The sequence below is a fragment of the Sebastes fasciatus genome, chromosome 13 (genome assembly GCF_043250625.1).
Source record: "Sebastes fasciatus isolate fSebFas1 chromosome 13, fSebFas1.pri, whole genome shotgun sequence".
Classification (NCBI taxonomy): Eukaryota; Metazoa; Chordata; class Actinopteri; order Perciformes; family Sebastidae; genus Sebastes; species Sebastes fasciatus.
In genome coordinates, this window is record NC_133807.1 from 29211736 (window position 1) to 29229174 (window position 17439).

At 42.7% G+C, this 17439-nt stretch overlaps 1 protein-coding gene across 1 annotated transcript in view; it reads left to right on the forward strand.

The window, feature by feature from the left end:
• Positions 1-17439, forward strand: part of cyth3b (cytohesin 3b) — a 40521-nt gene that overhangs the window by 11402 nt on the left and 11680 nt on the right. The window contains exons 2-7 of the mRNA XM_074656750.1: positions 12537-12619; positions 13105-13169; positions 14424-14490; positions 14619-14737; positions 15167-15247; positions 16489-16601. Of these exons, the coding sequence (XP_074512851.1) occupies positions 12537-12619; positions 13105-13169; positions 14424-14490; positions 14619-14737; positions 15167-15247; positions 16489-16601 (528 nt within the window). The remainder of the gene's footprint in view (positions 1-12536; positions 12620-13104; positions 13170-14423; positions 14491-14618; positions 14738-15166; positions 15248-16488; positions 16602-17439) is intronic.

Here is a 17439-nt window from a genome sequence, read left to right on the forward strand (position 1 = left end):
AAACCCCTTTACACAGAACCTGGGAAAGAGTGATGGTCTGACCTGAACCGCCCACGTTTTTTGCGTAATAAAGAAATCCTGGCTCGGGTTTTAATTCTGTGATGAACTCTCTCCTCCTCCTCCTCCTCATCCGCCTCCTCTCCTTCCTGCTGTCTTGGAATAACAAAAGCAGAAGTGGATCCTATTTGGCAGCTGGATCGTCTCTTCATCATTCTGCCGTCCTCTTACTCTCTCTCTCTCTCTCTCTGTCGTGTATCTCTGCTCTACTCTTTCCCACATTTAAGGCCAATCTAAACAGCCTGTGTTGCTGCCTGTAGTCTGTTTGTCCTCCGTACCAGACTGTAGGCAGGTGAGACACTACAGTTACTTCCTGAGTGAGTCACAGGGCTTTAGGGGTCCTCACCGAGGCCCTTCTAAGAGTTTCTGGAGGACTTGTATGTCCTGACAGAGTATACAACCTCACAGCTGAGTAGCCTGGTTTACTCATCCAATATATTTTTTTAAATTAGAGGCTACAACTCAAACTACCGGTGGTGCAAGCAGATCTTTTACTGAAGTAAAAGCAGCAATAACACAGTGTACATATTATATTATTGGATTATAGTTTGGGAACCACTGTTGTGAAGGATAAGGTGCAGCGATCAGGCTGTCCTGTGATCAGCCGTGCATGCTGGTGGGGAAAGGTGACATTTGTGTGGAGATATTATTAAAGAAATAGGGAGCATTGCTGCGATCTCAACAGATGTGACAGGAGATTCTTCAGGGCTTAGTTTGTCCCCACACTCGTAGGTGTAGTGTTATGTAACGGCTGGTCAATTAGGAAATCTGTGTCTAGACAGATTGTGAGGTTATAAAGAACATTATGTGCAAGACTGAGAGACAAAACAAAGCAACAAAAATCTCAAACATACCTTCACTATCGCTGTCAACCTACAGATTGTGTATTGGTTAAATGGCAGGCTGTCAAGATCACCATCAGTTCCTTTCCATTTTTTTTTTTGCTCTCTGAGCAGGAGGTAGACTGTGATGAGATAAGAATAGGTCTCAGTTTCTGCCGGATGGCTGACAGACAGACAGATGGGCTGATCGTTTATCAGTTGCAAAACTGTGTAAGAGAATAATATTAGGACTGTCAATCGATTAAAATATTGAATCATATGATTGTCCATAGTTAATCGCGATTAATCACAAATTAATTGTAAATTTTGTATCTGTTCAAAATCTGCCTTTTAAAGGAGATTTGTCAAGTATTTAATACTCTTATCAACATGGCAGTGGGCAAATATGCTTGCTTTATACAAATGTATGTAAATATTTATTATTGGAAATCAATTAACAACACAAAACAATGACAGATATCGTCCAGAAACCCTCACAGGTACTGCATTTAGCATAACAAATATGCTCAAATCCTAACATGGCAAACTGCAGCCCAACAGGCAACAACAGCTGTCAGTGTGCTGACTTGACTATGACTTGCCCCAAACTGCATGTGATTATCATAAAGTGGGCATGTCTGTAAAGGGGAGATTCGTAGGTACCCATAGAACCCATTTACATTCACATACCTGGAACTCAGAGGTCAAGGGACCCCTTTGAAAATGGCCATGACAGTTTTTCCTCGCCAAAATTTAGCATATAGTTTGGAGCGTTATTTAGGCTCCTTCTCTACAAGCTAGTATGACATGGCTGGTACCGATGGATTCCTTAGGTCTTAGCTGAGCCTGCTACAACCTCCGAAAGATGGATTGCGTTAATGCATCAAAAACATTAGTGGCGTTGAAACAAATTTGTGTTAACACGTTATTATCACGTTAACTTTGACAGCACCAAATAATATGCATTTAGTATGAATAATCCAGTACATTGCTGGAGAGGAAATGAAGTGTGAGGCAGTATTGTAGTCAAAACCCCCTAGACCGAGACCAAGTGCAGACCAAGACCACGACGGGCGAGTCCCACACTGCATGACACACTTAACAGTAAAATGTGGAACATGCAAACCACATAGGCGCTCCTCAAAGTGACCTACAAGATCCACATTCCCACAGAAAACAAATGAAGATTCCTCTTCATTCACCTCTTTTATTGCCATATATAAAACAATTTAGTGTTATTCCCACAGTTTTGGCCTTGACCGGTCTTGAAATACAATCCAGAGTTCTCTTTAGACCGCGTAAAAATGCGGTCGATTCCGAGACGAGGCCGAGACTTACCACCAATCACACTGAAAGACTCGCAGTCAAGCTCGTAATTGAGCGAAGATGAAGAACAAGGGATCCTGCTGTCAAAACCACTCAACTAATTTGTCAGAGGATCGTGACATATGATGGCCCACAAGTAAACCAATCGGAAGCTGTTTCTCAAATCCAGAGGGAAGAGGAAGCGTTTCTTTCAGAGTGAAATTTGGCAAACGCCGTTCTCCGTCATGAATAAGTGACTGTGACTAGTGGGCTCTGTGAAGAGACTGTCTTACATCAAGGGATTGTATTATAGGCTGTTTGAGGCTTTGAAGAATCAAACGGCCGTGTTGTGTTTGATGTAACCTCTGATTTTTCGCTGTAATCTAATTTTCATAAAGTGTGGATGTCTCTTCTTAGATGAGAGCTGACAACAAGCGACGCTGCAGACTTTAAAACATTCAGCAACTTCTTTAAGGCCAACACACGGTGGAAAGAGACTTTTTTCTCTTTGCATTTTCAGTTCTTTGGATATATCTGGAAAGAGGCTCTGGCTATCTTTTAAACAGAGAACCCAAGATTTCCATTTGGGAGTGAATTGCTATTGCTTGGTTTGGCTGGTCATTTGTTTTACTGACGACATAAAGACATTAAAAGCTATCTTTTATATTCATGTGTGGAATCAATAATATCAAAGCCAGCATCATGAAGCAAATGGGAAACTAGCCAAATGTTGTCAGTCTTTATTAATGTGAAGGAAGAACTTTTTGGAAGATAACGGCCATAAAAGATGAGATCTGTGTTCCTTTTGTTAGAGCAAATAAGACTGTTTTAATCTCTAACTTGTACTCCAGCATATGTAGTTTCATTTACTGTATTAGTGGACGTTCCTGAGTCATTAAAGACAAGCAAATCTAGTGAGGAATGAGACCTCAGAGTAGTGTAAAAGGGACTCAGTAAAGTGGACAGTAGCCTATAAGCACTATGGACTGGAGTGGTTGCTACTCCAGCCTCATTAAAGTTGTACTTGATGCTCTTAAGGTGAGTGCATTGTGTTTAATACGAGTGCTGTTGTTGCTGCACCCTCAGCGCTGCTGATCGGATGTAAAGTGCAGGCCATCATCATCATCATCATCATCATCATTATCATCATCATCGTTATAAATATCCAGTGTCAGGCTTCTAAAAAAACTGGCAGAGCGGAACCCAAAAGGAAGACAAGGAGGCAGGAAGTTTAACAGTAAAGTAAAACAGGCAGAGGTTAAAATCAGGTAATCAGGCAAACAAATAATTATTTTTTTTTTGATAAATAAAAACTGGTAATTCAGGCAGGACAGAGAAACGCTGGAAAACTAGATGGCAAAAGCTCTAGACAATCTGGCAAGTGACTGGTGATCTAGGACGGTATACAGTATATGTGCTGAGAAGCTGATTAGGGAACAAGCTGCAGGTGAGATGGGACAAGGAAAAGCCAGGTGAAGGGAATGAGGTGATTGCAAGCAGGAGGGAGTGGCTGGCTCTGAAATCACATTAGAGGTTAATGATGAGTCATGAAAACAGAGCAGATGAATAAATAAACTAAGGGTGTTTTCACATATAGTCCATTTTAAACGGACCAAAAAGTGGACCAACTTCAGCTCTGATGGGGCCTCAGTCCTCTTTCTGTTCACACTATAGTTTCTCTGGAGCTCAGACCCACATAGTTTTTATTTTTTTACTTGGACGCAGCACTTTCCGTGCGGTTCTAATGATATAAATTCATTAAGCCCATAAACGTCTGTGTGTGCAGCGCTTTCGTCAAGTTGCTGCCGCCGGTGTTTTAGGATGTCCCGTCTGTGCAATCAATGCAATTATTTATTTGTTTTATCGTCAACTATTTTGCTATCATTTGCGGGGGACCCGTACGGATCGCGGATCAACTACGGTCCGTTACACTACTAGCCGATAGTGAGTTTAGTGCATCCCAAACACATTTTCTATCGACGGTACCTACAATACCTGTTTTACTGTAGAAAAACAAGTAGGCCTATCGTCACGTTTTCAGAATTTTGGCATCAACTTGGTACCAAAGTAGCCTATTCTTGTGACATCTCTAAAGCAAACCTGGAGCACTTTGTGTTCACAATGCACAGGTTTTAAAGCGAAATGCATCGTGGACTTGAAGCGAACTGTACTCAGACCACCTCCTGGTGTGAAAACAAGAGTTGGCAGGGGTCGTGACATCCATAAACCTTTTATGACTATGTTCTCCAGGTGAAATGTGGAGAAGCTGATGGAGCTCTGTGTGTGTCTGAAGAGAAAAAGAGTTGAAGCAGAAGAGCAAAGTGAAGAGAAATGGATGTAAAGAAAGGATGAGACTATAGAGGAGGTGTATAGAGAGCTGGTTGAACCAGACTAGGCGGTTTGCAGTAGGAGGAATGTGGGCTATTTCCATACCACTACTGTCATCTGTCAAGAGGCAGGAACTGTCAAAGTGTGAGTTTGGGCTTTGTGTGTGTGTCTCTGTGTGCTTTGAGAGCTGTGAGTAGGAGTAACGCCGAGGGGGGAAAAACAATTACTACACACCTCACACGAGTACACGAGCGGGAAACGAGCTGCTAAAAGCTCTTCCAGCAGGCCGCTATACAGTACTGACACTTCCAGTACTGACCGTCATAAGGACACAGACACCTCTACTGATGGCATGTTAGTCATCACGGGGACTGGAGAGAGGAAAAGGTGATGTGGTATGTGTATTTTATTCAGGTAATAAAAGTTTTTTTTGTCTTGTAAAAGTGGTTATGTTGAATCAGATGTCTTATTTTAACCTGCAGCACAGAGTTCATACACTGAAGTGAACGTGAGCCCTTTGGAGATGTGTTTGTCAGTGTGTCACAGACTCTGATTCACTTTACCTGGCTTTCTTACATCACTCTTACCTCAGCTGGGTTGCACATATTTGCAGCAACCACGCCACAGTTGTGAACTTGAGTAAGCGCTCTCTAATTAGCCTGTGGTGGGAACGGCCTCCTCGTGTTTACCGGGTTGCTATTGTTTCGGGAAGACCATCCCAGCGGCCCTAATCACGGCAGACATCCCCTCTATTGTTACGCAGACAAGGCTGGTGAAAATCAGGAAGCATTTCACCTTGGCAGGGATTGTCTCTCTCAAAAGGACAGGTTTTGTTGAATGAAGTTTTTAGGGCAAGAGTTGAGCAAAATTAATTTTACTGTAGTTCGATATAAGGACTTGTAAGTTTGAACTTTTAATGATCTGGTTGTTGGACAGACAAGAGTAGTATTTTGCATGTTGTGGCTGCTGCAATCTTGCCTGAGATATAAATAAAAGCAACCATAGCTGAAAAACAGGCAGACCATTTTTCACAGCCATCTGCAGGTCCATATTCTTCTTCTTCTCTCTTTGCTTCCCTTTCATTGCAAAGCCCCTCCCTACAATGGCCACTGTCCAGTCCAACGTTAGCAACTGTCGACATGACAGCTCCCCAAAAGTGAAGCCAAAACATCTGGATCGCCCCCTGGTGGCTGGCTGCAGTATAGGTTGTAAAGCTCGCCTCCTCCATGTTAGCGGATGGGACATAGGCCAAACTAGTAGTTATTATCATGCTGATGTATGTTCAGGTGTTAATTTTTCTGATAAGTTTGGTTTTAATTAGTTATTTGATGCTATAAAAAGGGGGTGAGACGTCATGATTGACAGCTGTGAGTTTCTCTCGCTGACAAGTTGCGGCCGTGCTCGGCTCACGATCGGTTCGGGCGGGTGACCTCGATACCGCGGCTCCACCAGCCGATCACTGCTGTGCAGACTCTGGCTCCAAATGACGTCAAAATCTCAAGATGGGAGCTCCCGTATTCAGGATATTTTGGCTTCACTTCTGTACAGTGGGAGAAGGTGGATACGCGTTTATATACAGTCTATGGTCCGACAGCAGATATCTTCAAAGTTTAGAAGCGAGTGTCGTATTTTTTCGCTTTTCCGAAGCCAAAAACGCGGGCAATGTCGGATATGGATTAAACGATGTGGAAGACTTCACTCACAGCTGACTCCATAGAAGATCAACAAAAAGTCCTTCGTTTGCTCTAAGGTAAGACGCTAATAACGTTAAATTGCTTAGCACGTCAGCAAATTAAATAGTGTTGAATAGTGTTCCCTCCTGTTAAAATAAATAGCGCCCCACCTGGTGGTTAGGGTTAGGGATAAGGGTTGAGTCAGGTTTAGGTAGGGGGAAACGCATATAAACGGGGGAAACAGTATTCAACTGACCCCGGGAGGACACAGGGAGACGGCAACGAAAAACGGGGGCCTCCCGGGAAAATTATAAGCAAGTATGCGCAGCACCCACGTTGACGTAGTTTCACGACACTCCAAGTTGACTATTCGGCGTACATAACCAAGTTCAACAGGGGTATCGGTATGTGAAACCATCCTCTCCACCGACCTTGATGCCAAAGATATTGGAGAGGCCTGACTGTCAAAGACGTTTAGTGTTTACTGTTTGACTTTGCGATCTGCCAATAAAGGCCCGTCGGTCACGTGAACTAGATCCCAATCTCTCCAGTATCTCCAGAAGCACTAGACATCGAACTGTATCAGGACTGAGGTCTTCCTGTCCGGACTGGAACCGGGCAGTAATGTATTATTCAAGACCCTGAGTAGCTGATCGGGGTCTAAAGGTTCATCCACAGATCGTGGAGCAGCACTTCTACTGACATCATGCTCAAAACAAGTATTAATAGTTGTGCTTATTTACAGTAACAAAAACAGCGATCAGTGAATCCAACAAAGCACTTCATTGAGCTGAATCATAGCCTCCGCTATCAGGGGCATGAATAATAAGCATGTGATCTGTTTTCCTTTTTTTGACCCCTGACTGTCTAGAAACGGGAGAGTTACACTTATAATGGAGTCATGAGATTTTACCACGAAGTGAAACCTGAACTGACGATGACCTGAATGCTGTAAGAGTGATTTAATTAAGCTCACTTTGTGAAAATGTTTTACTTTACTGCATTTTAATATTGATCCAGGCTGAACTTTGCTGGTGACCTCTTTCCTAACCCCCCGAGATGGCGTTGACCCGGCTGGTTACGGTTGACCAGGAGAAGAAAAGTGATCGTTACATTAGAAAGACAGAGTTACAAACTCAATGACCTTTTTCCTTTGAAAATATCCTGGACCACGTGTCTGTCTGAGAAAACTTGTAGCAGTTACTCATCCATGCAGGCTTTAAAGGGACAGTGTGTAGGATTTGATGGTATCTAGTGGGTGTGGTTGCAGATTGCAACCAACTGAGTACCTCTCCGCTCGCTCTTCCATTTCCAAGACTGTGGTAATCCGTCGAGTGCAAACTTTGCTAAGAGGCCATCCTTACCATAATAACACTACTTTAGGAGCACTGGAAGTCAGACGGCGGCTGGCTGTACCACGGTTTTGCACTCTGCGGCTCACTTTACCAAAAGAAACATGGAGGACTCTGTGAAGAGGACCCGCTCCCTATATAGATGTGAAGCACTCATTCTTAGTAGGGATGCACCAATACCACTTTTTTCAGACTGAGTACATGTACAAGTACTTACATTTGGGTACTCGCTGATACCGAGTACCGATACGAGTAATTCTCTGTGCCAACAGCCAGCTGGAGGGTGTGAGCGACACACGGCAGGCTTTCAAGACGGGTTTATTGTATTCCATTTCTGCCAATAGATCCCCCAAAATTGTACACACTGTTCCTTTAAGACCAATGGGGGGTGAAGACTTAGCATGCAAGTTTGAACTATTATGATTATGTATTGATTGTTACTGGAACAGCAGCCCCCTGAGTCATAATATAAAAAGGCTGAGTGGTGTTGCATTGGTAATCTATGTGGCCGTGCCTGGGGTTAAGCATGGAGTATTTGTATATAACCTAATATGGATTTTTTTTTTTATCAGGAGCGCTGCTCTCTGTGGGAATACACACACAGAAACACACACACTCACAGATTCCTAGACTCTCATGCATAATGCATGAGATGTCCAGTCTCGGCTGTACAGTAGTAGTTGTCCTCACAACAATATCAGATTACTCTGCGTTTTCCTCGTGCTACGAAACACACACACACACACACACACACACACACACACACACACACACACACACACACACACACACACACACACAGCGGGGAAATTGTTACCCAAAACAGACTCAGTCTCCTCAGACAATCTGTCCCATTCTCCGGTCCAGACGAGCTCTCTCAGCCAGAGTAGGAGGGATGGGATTTTGCGCATTACAGACGTAGGTTGCCTGCAGGGTCTCTTTGCTCCACAATTACTGCTTTATGAGGCTGTTTAACGGAAGCCAAGGAGAGAGAGCAACGGAGGCAGAGAGCGTGAAGATGTCTGGTGTGCCGGTATCTGTTCCTACATCACTCTCGAGCCTTCCCCTTTCTTTGCTGTTTGGCATCGAGAGCATCCTTTTGTGTCCTTGTTTCTTTGCAACTTTTCTCTCTTTTTTATCCTCTTCAACCCCACAGACTCTTCACTGGGGGTGCAGACACACACTTATGTTGCACGGACAAGCGAAAACTAACAGAAATGCATTATAAATTCTTGTTAAGATGTTAAGTTTCACAAAAAGTCACAAATACATCACAATGTTTTACAGGAACATGTTTGCTCAATGATGTACGCACATGAGGAAGGTTGAAAGCTCCAAAAGCAGCTACCAAATGGACCTCGTGAAATTCTTTTGTCAAGTTTCGAAAGTCAGAATTTAACTTTTTTTTTTATCAGTTTCTGATTATTTTCTATGCCTCCGCACTGGCCACAGCTGTGGCCCGACAACCTGAAAAAAATTGGTGTTCCTGAGATATTCTCGTGTACGTGATGTCTCAGGAACGGCGGAAGGGAATTTCGTCAAATTTGGCACAAATGTCCACTTGGACTAGTGGTCCAAAGTCACTGTGACCTCACGTCCGTCCCATTCTTATGATATTTCTGGAACACCTTGAGGGAATTTCTTCATATTTGGCACAGAAGTCCACTTGGATTTAAGAATGAATTGGTTTGGTCAAAGGTCACTGTGACCTCAAAAAACACGTTTTTGGCCATAACTCAAGAATTCAAATGTTAATTATGACAATTTCACACAAATGTCTAACGGGATAAAATGATAATGTGATGACATTTTGGACAGACAAGGATGTAAACTGCAAGTTGACCGGTTGGCGGAGGCATACAACCGCGAGGCGGTAACTTTTAAAGTTTTACATACAAATGCAAAGTCTAGGTGTGTTCGGATAAAAAGTGAAGCTAATTTTGGGGTCGGTTCTCGCCTGGTTCTGGTACTTTTGTACTTATATAATTGACTTTGTGTCCTATCTGAACACAGTAAGGAACTTTTTAAAAATTAAATATGGGAAAGAAAAAAATAAAGGGAAAACAGAACACTTTGCGGACATCCAATCCATCCACCCACTCAGTCCCAACAACCTCTCTCCCACTTCTACTGCCAAACTACAAAATGTTTGTTAACTAGACAGTTTATACATAACAATTACAGTCTTACAGTTTACAATAAATATAGGATTTAATAAAATCATCATTAAGAGCATTTACAATCAATATATGTGACTTTTTTTCATTGCAGTCAAGCCAGTAAAATAACCTTTTTTGATATCTTGACAAATTACAGCTGAGTCATCACTCAACTGTGCTTTGTAGACATGGTATTTATACCCCTTAGCATCTTTTAAAGTTTCATATACCTTTAAAATTCCCTCTGTTTCCCTCTTCTCTGCCTTCCTTCTTTTGCATCGTCTTGTAGAAGTTGGTAGATGCTGCATGAGCATCCTTGTGTGAGAGAGAAATGATCACACGGCCATCTGGATCCCTGCATGCTCTCTTGACTGGCTGCTCGTTTGTGATAACACGAGCTCCTCACAACGTAATAACCTAATGGTCCATGCTGCCTCTTGTCACTTTGTCTTTTACAGAGCGAGGCTGAGGGGAGGATTTAAAGAGTGTGAGAGAGAGAAAGAGAGATGCAGTGGTTAGATAAAGAGGAGGGGAAAATAACTTTACTTTTCTTTTTCCATTATTTACAGTCGGAGGGAAAACAACGGGGGGGAAAAAACCCCGTCTGAATTGCAAAGCTGCTTAGCGGTATGATTCAGTTGGGGGATTTGAATCTGCTCTCACCCCCACTTCAAGCACTGGGGTGGAGGCGGACAAAGAGAGAGATAGAGGGGGAGTGCGTGCGTGTGTGTGTGTGTGTGTGTGAGAGAAACGGCGTAGGAGAAGCACAATCTGGTATAGCTCCATGTGAAAATGACCTACTTCCTGTCAGCTCGTTCTCAAATGGATTGCTGTTTTCTGATGTGTCGGAGGAGAGAGGGGGAGGGCCTCCGAGGGGTCTGGGGGTTGGTGGAGGGGGGAGGTTGACGTGGCACGGTTGAATGAAAGATAAGGAGGTGGCTCCTGGGGACCCCGCAGTGTAGAATAAAATAAATGTCACGCGTGTGAAGTGTAAATTCTGCATGCATGGCGTGTATATTGTGTACTCACCTGTGTATACTGTGTGCTCATGCAGTAAAACATGCGTGATGTGCCGCTCTCTCTCTCTCTGTGCAGTTTTAATTACCCCAAATGAGGGCCCGACGAGAGTTGACTATCAGAAAGCCAATATTTGAGGGGGGCAGGCATCGCCAGATGCTCAGTGGTCGGTGTGTGTGTGTGTGTGTGTGTGTGTGTGTGTGTGTGTGTGTGTGTGTGTGTGTGTGTGTGTGTGTGTGTGTGTGTGTGTGTGTCAAACACACAGGATGTTATTTATGGAAGTGATCTCCTTTCCAACAGGGAAGTTTCTGCAGTTTTAATTTGATTTGGAAGAAAATTCTCAGGAGAAACTTCTTCCTCATATGTGGCTTTTGTGTAATCCACGTCTAACACCTGCTCTATATTGTAAGTGCATAACAGTGTATCTACTGTAAAGAGGCGCTGTGTAAAGGTGGGAAACAAACTGCATGAGGTATAAACAAACAGAATACACATGAAGACAGAAAACAAGAAAATGGCTGCATGCACTTCAGTCATATCCAGACATACCCAGGCATTTTGCATGCTTAAAGTAGCTACAATCGATATTTTAAAATAACAATTCTACAATTTCATTTAGCAGACGTTTTTGTCTAAAGCGACGTACATCTGAGAGTGAGTACGACACAAGCAAGGATCTAGATAGGAGGGAACAACGTGAGTAAGTGGCAACAACAGCTTCAAGTCCGATCGGACACAGGTGCACAGAGGCATTGCACACGGTGTATAGAAGCAGATTTTTTTTTTTTTCATTATCATTAACAACATCAACATCCTCAATATCATCATCATCAATAGCATCAATGTCATTAGGTGCGGAGGTAACAATGCATGAAATGACAATGTGAAAGGGGTCACTCGTAGTGATGAACCTGCAGAGACTTATCACCTGAATCTGCAGCCCTCCTCGGCTTTACGGAGCTTTATAGTCGGTGTTAAGGTCGATTAGTTGATTTAATCAACAGATCTGAGTTTCTCTGCAAAGAATCACACAAAAGCACCGCTTTAAATATTGTGTTTACAAGAGATGTGCTCATAAGATTCTTGGAAATATGTCATTCAGCATGAAAAAAGCATAAACGACGACTAATAGATTAAAGAAATCTTAAGACCAAAACCACCGATTAGTTGACTAGGCAGCCCCAGCCCACAACTTTACTGTTTTGGTTCACTCTCTCAGCTCTCAAGGTTGTTTTCAGTGAGAACAGCTCTAAAAACCCCACTGTCCACTACTAAACAGCAGCTACAAAATCAGTTAATGTAGTTTTTTTTTCCGCCTAGTCAGACCTGTGAGGAGTAGGACAGTTTTTAATAATAGATATAATCATGTTACTACTTTCCAAAGACTTCCCAAACAAAGTGATAATATGTCCCAGTAGACACATTAGTCTCTCAAAGACAGTTTCATCTCTGCAGTCTCTGCAGCTAAAGTATTAAAATGTTCAAGTGTTAATGTCTGTAAGAGGAGTTCAACAATAGATGATCATTTTCCTTTTTTACTGGTGATGTATGAGCGGGTAATTCAACTTTTTACAAACATATCTGAGAGTGAATGACCTCCTGTCTGTTAGCGTATATTAATATAGGTCATGAGTAATGTCTTTGGATGGGATGAATTCATTGAACAGGTACGCACAATGCCAGGCTTAATCCCCGTGACTCTGACTGGCTGGTCGGAAGGTGAATTAATTTAATCCGTCCTCATAACCCCTCGTCCCTCCCTCCCTCCCTCCCTCTCTCGCTCACACATGCTCTTTCATTTCCCCTTCTCTCTGTATTTTCCAGTACCTGAGGACCTGTCTTTGGAGGAAAGAGATGAGCTGTCGAACATACGACGCAGGAAAAAAGAGCTTCTGGATGATATTGAAGTGAGTAACAGTCCAAGGACGATGTTTATATTTGTTCTCGTAAGTAGGGCTGGGCAGTATGATCAAATTGTAAACTGATAAAATGAGTTATTGAAGTGTTTAACATGTCTCATCTGATGTTATACTGAACAAAGATACATATTGGAACATTAGTTTGTGTGATTTTGTCCAGAAAAGTACTCCTGTGGAGAGTTCCCTGACACCTCCCAACTGTCCACCATCCAATAAAAGTAGAAATGCCGGCTTAAGATGATATTACGGTTGTGTAATATTGATTTTAACCTCATCACCTGGCCCGTTACTAAAAGAAAACATCGTCATTAGGATGTCCTTTGCTATTAAATAATCAAAATTAGGATCCTCATAGACAGTATTTACTTGTTACTTCAGATCCACTTCAGATCCATTTTCCCTGTCTGTCTTTTTATTAGAATTAATAAAACTTGTAGTTAATGGAATAAGTGACTAAGTTTTCTTCTCTGCAGCGGCTGAAGTTTGAGATCGCAGAGGTGATGACTGAGATCGAGCAGCTAACCTGTGTGGGGGAGAGGTGAGTTCTTTCTTTGATGACTGATTCATTCATTGTTAAAAGGTGATTAATCGATCGGTCGTCTTGTCTGTAAAATATCAGTAAAATGCCCAACACAATTTCCCAGAGCCCAAGATGTCATATTCAGATTCTACCACCTGAATATGTTCAGTTTAAGATGACATAAAACGGAGTAAAGCAGGGAATACTAACGTTTAGGAAGATGGTACCAGCAAATTTGTATCATTTTTCTGCTTGAGAAGATCCTCAAAATAGTTTCTGATTCAATTTCTGTCAATCGACTAATCAAATAATCGATTAATCTTTGCAGTTCTGAATTGCTTAGTGTGTCAGATGTCAGAAAATTGTGAAAAACACCTTTTAACATAGCTAACGGTGATGTCTTCACATTGCTTGTTCTGTCCGACTCACAGTTCAAAACCCAAAGAAACTTACACTGATGAAAATGATCCCATCCTCGTATTTGATGAGCTGGAAACAACATCTTTAAACCATTAATCAACTATCAGAACTGTTGTGGATTTATTTGACTTATTGATTCATTGACTCATCATTTCAGGACTATAGTTCATTCTTCCTTTTCGCCTCCTCTGCTCTTCAAAGCCATTGAGCCATGTTGTTGCTTCCGCCGTGAGCCTCACACCTGTCGTCCTGTCTGTGTGTGTCTGTATATGTGTGTGTGTGTGTTAATCCCCCCTTTGTTTGAGGAGTGAAGCGGGACAGTCCCTCGACTAAACATTAGCCAAACAGTCTGTGTTCAGAGGCTTTCATTTGATTGGTTGATGAGGTGGAGTGAGGAGGCGCTGTGTGTCAGGCTGTGTGTGTGTGTGTGTTTGTGTGTGTGTGTCTCAGGTGCAGCTGGCAAAGGGGCTCGGGCTATTTTGGGTACACAGGAAGCGTAGGGAGCATGCACAGACACACAAAGGTGGAGATTTCCCTGTGGAACGCATGCAAATTTTTTTTTTTTTTAAGAAGAGTGACGTCCAAATGGCAGCAGGAAAGGTTCAACTGTTTATGCACAAGTACAAGTGCAGTTCAGGTGATGCTAAAGTCTCATGCAGTTCATGCAATCCACATTTAGTGAAGTTTTCTCAGGTTAAACCCACTGAACGCTCTTCAGACAGCGTAGTAAATAAACAAAGTTGCGCCACGTCCTGGACAAACTCAAACTGACCTACTGAACAAACACAGCAGCCTGGAGACAACACCACACCCTCAACTGTCACGTGATGTGTCTCTGTTGTATTATTTCAGCAAAACCACGCAAAGAAACAAACAGATCGCCATGGGGAGGAAGAAGTTCAACATGGACCCGAAAAAGGTCAGGCCTTGCCCTAAACTGATTATTTGTTACTGTTGAATTGCACCATTCCATCAGGTCCATTAAAACAGACCAAAAAAGGTAACTTAAAAGTAAATGTTCACTCTTTGTTTTTTTTTTTTAAACAGGGGATCCAGTTTCTTCTGGAGAACGATCTTCTCCAGCACACCCCAGAGGACATCTCACAGTTCCTCTACAAAGGCGAGGGGCTTAACAAAACAGTCATCGGGGACTACTTAGGGGAACGGTGAGCTCCCTCTGTTTTTCCTCCACCTTCCTTTTTCATCTCCCCATCTCTCTGTCAGATCTGCGCTCTGCTCGTGCTCAGACGAGGGCATAAAGCCCCAGGAAATTGGTGGTCTGGATTTATGGAGCAGAGCAGCGACGGGAGACGGTGCCAGTAAAACAACTGAGCGGACATGTGGTTCTTATCGAAGGGAAATCAACGGGGATAGGATTGTCAAAACAACAGGGATTGCAAACACAATGGCTTTCGGTCTAAAAGAAACTGGCTGCATTTACTTTCCACCTTGACCCCCAAAACGTATGAAATTTCACTGCAGTGCATTTTCCGAAATGAATCACGTATTATCAGTCTAGCGTCTGTTTTTTTTTCTGTTTCACTTTGAATGGAAAGAGTGTAAATAGTTAAACATGTGACCCTCCTCTCCTCCAGGGATGAATTCAACCTCAAGGTCCTCCAGGCGTTTGTGGAGCTTCATGAGTTTGCAGACCTCAACCTTGTACAAGCCTTAAGGTGAGTTTAGTATAGTGGTTTATAATACTAAGTAATATACCAGCAATGTGCGCTATCATGTATTTGAATCGGCCAATGCAACGTCGTGACAGATGAGGCTGTGTGACGGCAAAAGTTGAGCCAGGTTCAACTTCTTTGCAGATGACACTGTATTTTTTATGTTTTTGCTGGAGGCGTCTGCACCAGCATCCCCACTGCATCAAGGCAGTAGATTATGCTGCATTCACAGAAAGATTCCCATACTTACAATTTAACTCTTAAAGCCTCTGGGCGACCACACACAGGTGTTTTCACTTCTTCTTGCTGATTAGACCTCTGCTCAGGTTGAAGGTGATAAAGGTGTAATTTGTCCAGCCTTAACAAGTGCAACAAAGCTGACAGGAAAATGTCAATCAATTACAGTCTATACACGCCCACACAGTCCTGAGCAGAGGTCTAATCTGACAGATTAACTGAGAACACCTGTTTGTGGAGCCTTTAACACTATATATTTTTTAATTTGGGTTCAATAGGCCTTTTTCACAGCAGACATTTTGAATTGTCATATCACAAGTGTACCTAATGACACTAACCAGTGAGAGTGACAGCGAGCCAGCAAGCACTATATCTGAATCCTGAAATCAAAGCAGCTAAATGGAATTCAGCCATCATTCATTTCATTATTTATACCTACAGTGACATGTCAGAATGTCCTCCGTGAAAAAGGCCTAATAGCTTGAATGATGGCCTTTGGTTGACGTGAGCCGTCCATGTTTGTTTTTATTCTTCTGTATTATCAAGTGCAAAGGATATATTGGACTTCCACGTTTCCCAATTTAATTACAACTTGAATGAACACTATATCAATTAAATAAGGGTTTTACCCGAATGACAGACTCCGGTTTATGTGAGACATCCGCGTTTGTCCAGTTTCTGTATTATTTAGCATCAATTAGTACAGTATATATCAAGTTTCCCAAGTGATGTAGATTTGGATGTGAACACTATTTACAAATTGGAAACTCTGATAACTCTGATATGACATGAACGTGGCAGTTCTCATCATCATCCTGTTTTGCTCTGAGGTCAGCGTCCTCTTTAATAGTCAGTAAAGAGAGTTTTTTTTTTAATGTTTTTATGTTTATGTACACTCCCTTCCTTAACGTTAATGTTAAAAATATATCCACGTACTTAAATACACATTTGCATCAATACTTTATGATCTGTCATTAAATGTTCTCCCTCTGTTCCTGCTGTTGTAGGCAGTTTCTGTGGAGCTTCAGACTTCCTGGCGAAGCCCAGAAGATTGATCGTATGATGGAGGCGTTTGCCTCCAGGTACTGCCAATGCAATCCCGGCGTCTTCCAGTCCACAGGTACCACACACACACACACACACACACACACACACACACACACACACACTGCAGCAGACATATGACTCAGACTCATCTAGACAGTCCAGGACAGATAATATGGGCCAGCCAGACCACCTCAGCCTCAGATCAATGTTTCTGGCTGTCTGTCTTCCCCCAGTAGACATCTGGACCTGTTGGGGCCGTATAAATCTTTAACATGTGGCCACAACCCTGGAGAGTTTTTTTCCTAAAACACCGGAGAATATGAGCACTTTCTGACTACATAGATATCTGCGTTTGCATCTCTGATCGCAGTGTGATCACTATCTGTGACTCCAGCGGTGATAATTAAATCGATCACCGGTCAGTAGTGGTCATTAGTGCAATCTCGGCCCGTCGCACATCGTCTGCTGCTCCCGTGTTAACCGAGCGAGGGTTGAGGGTTGAGGAGGACGCGGGTGACAGCTCAGGTCATGAATATTGATGTGGTGCAGTGGCGACACACCCAGACTTAGTTATTGGTCATCTCTCAGGACCGGAGCGTTCAGGGTCGTAAATTACAGTGCAGGGGATGTTGACTGGGGCAGTTAGTGTGTGGATGGATGAGGTTAGCAGGAGTTATGATGTGGATCGTGGATTTGTGTGTGTGCGTGTTCATGACTGCAGCCCTCCAAAGGCCTTGGAAGGCGCCACGAGTCGTTTGTCCCAGAATACGGGGCTCTTTGTTGATTAAATTCTCCTTTTTATTAGACAGAGAGACACATTTTTGTGGTGAGCAAATCTGTTGATGGATTGCTGTCTAATTAATTAATCACAAATCATTTGTGCTGTCAATTCAATGTCATTATAATAAATG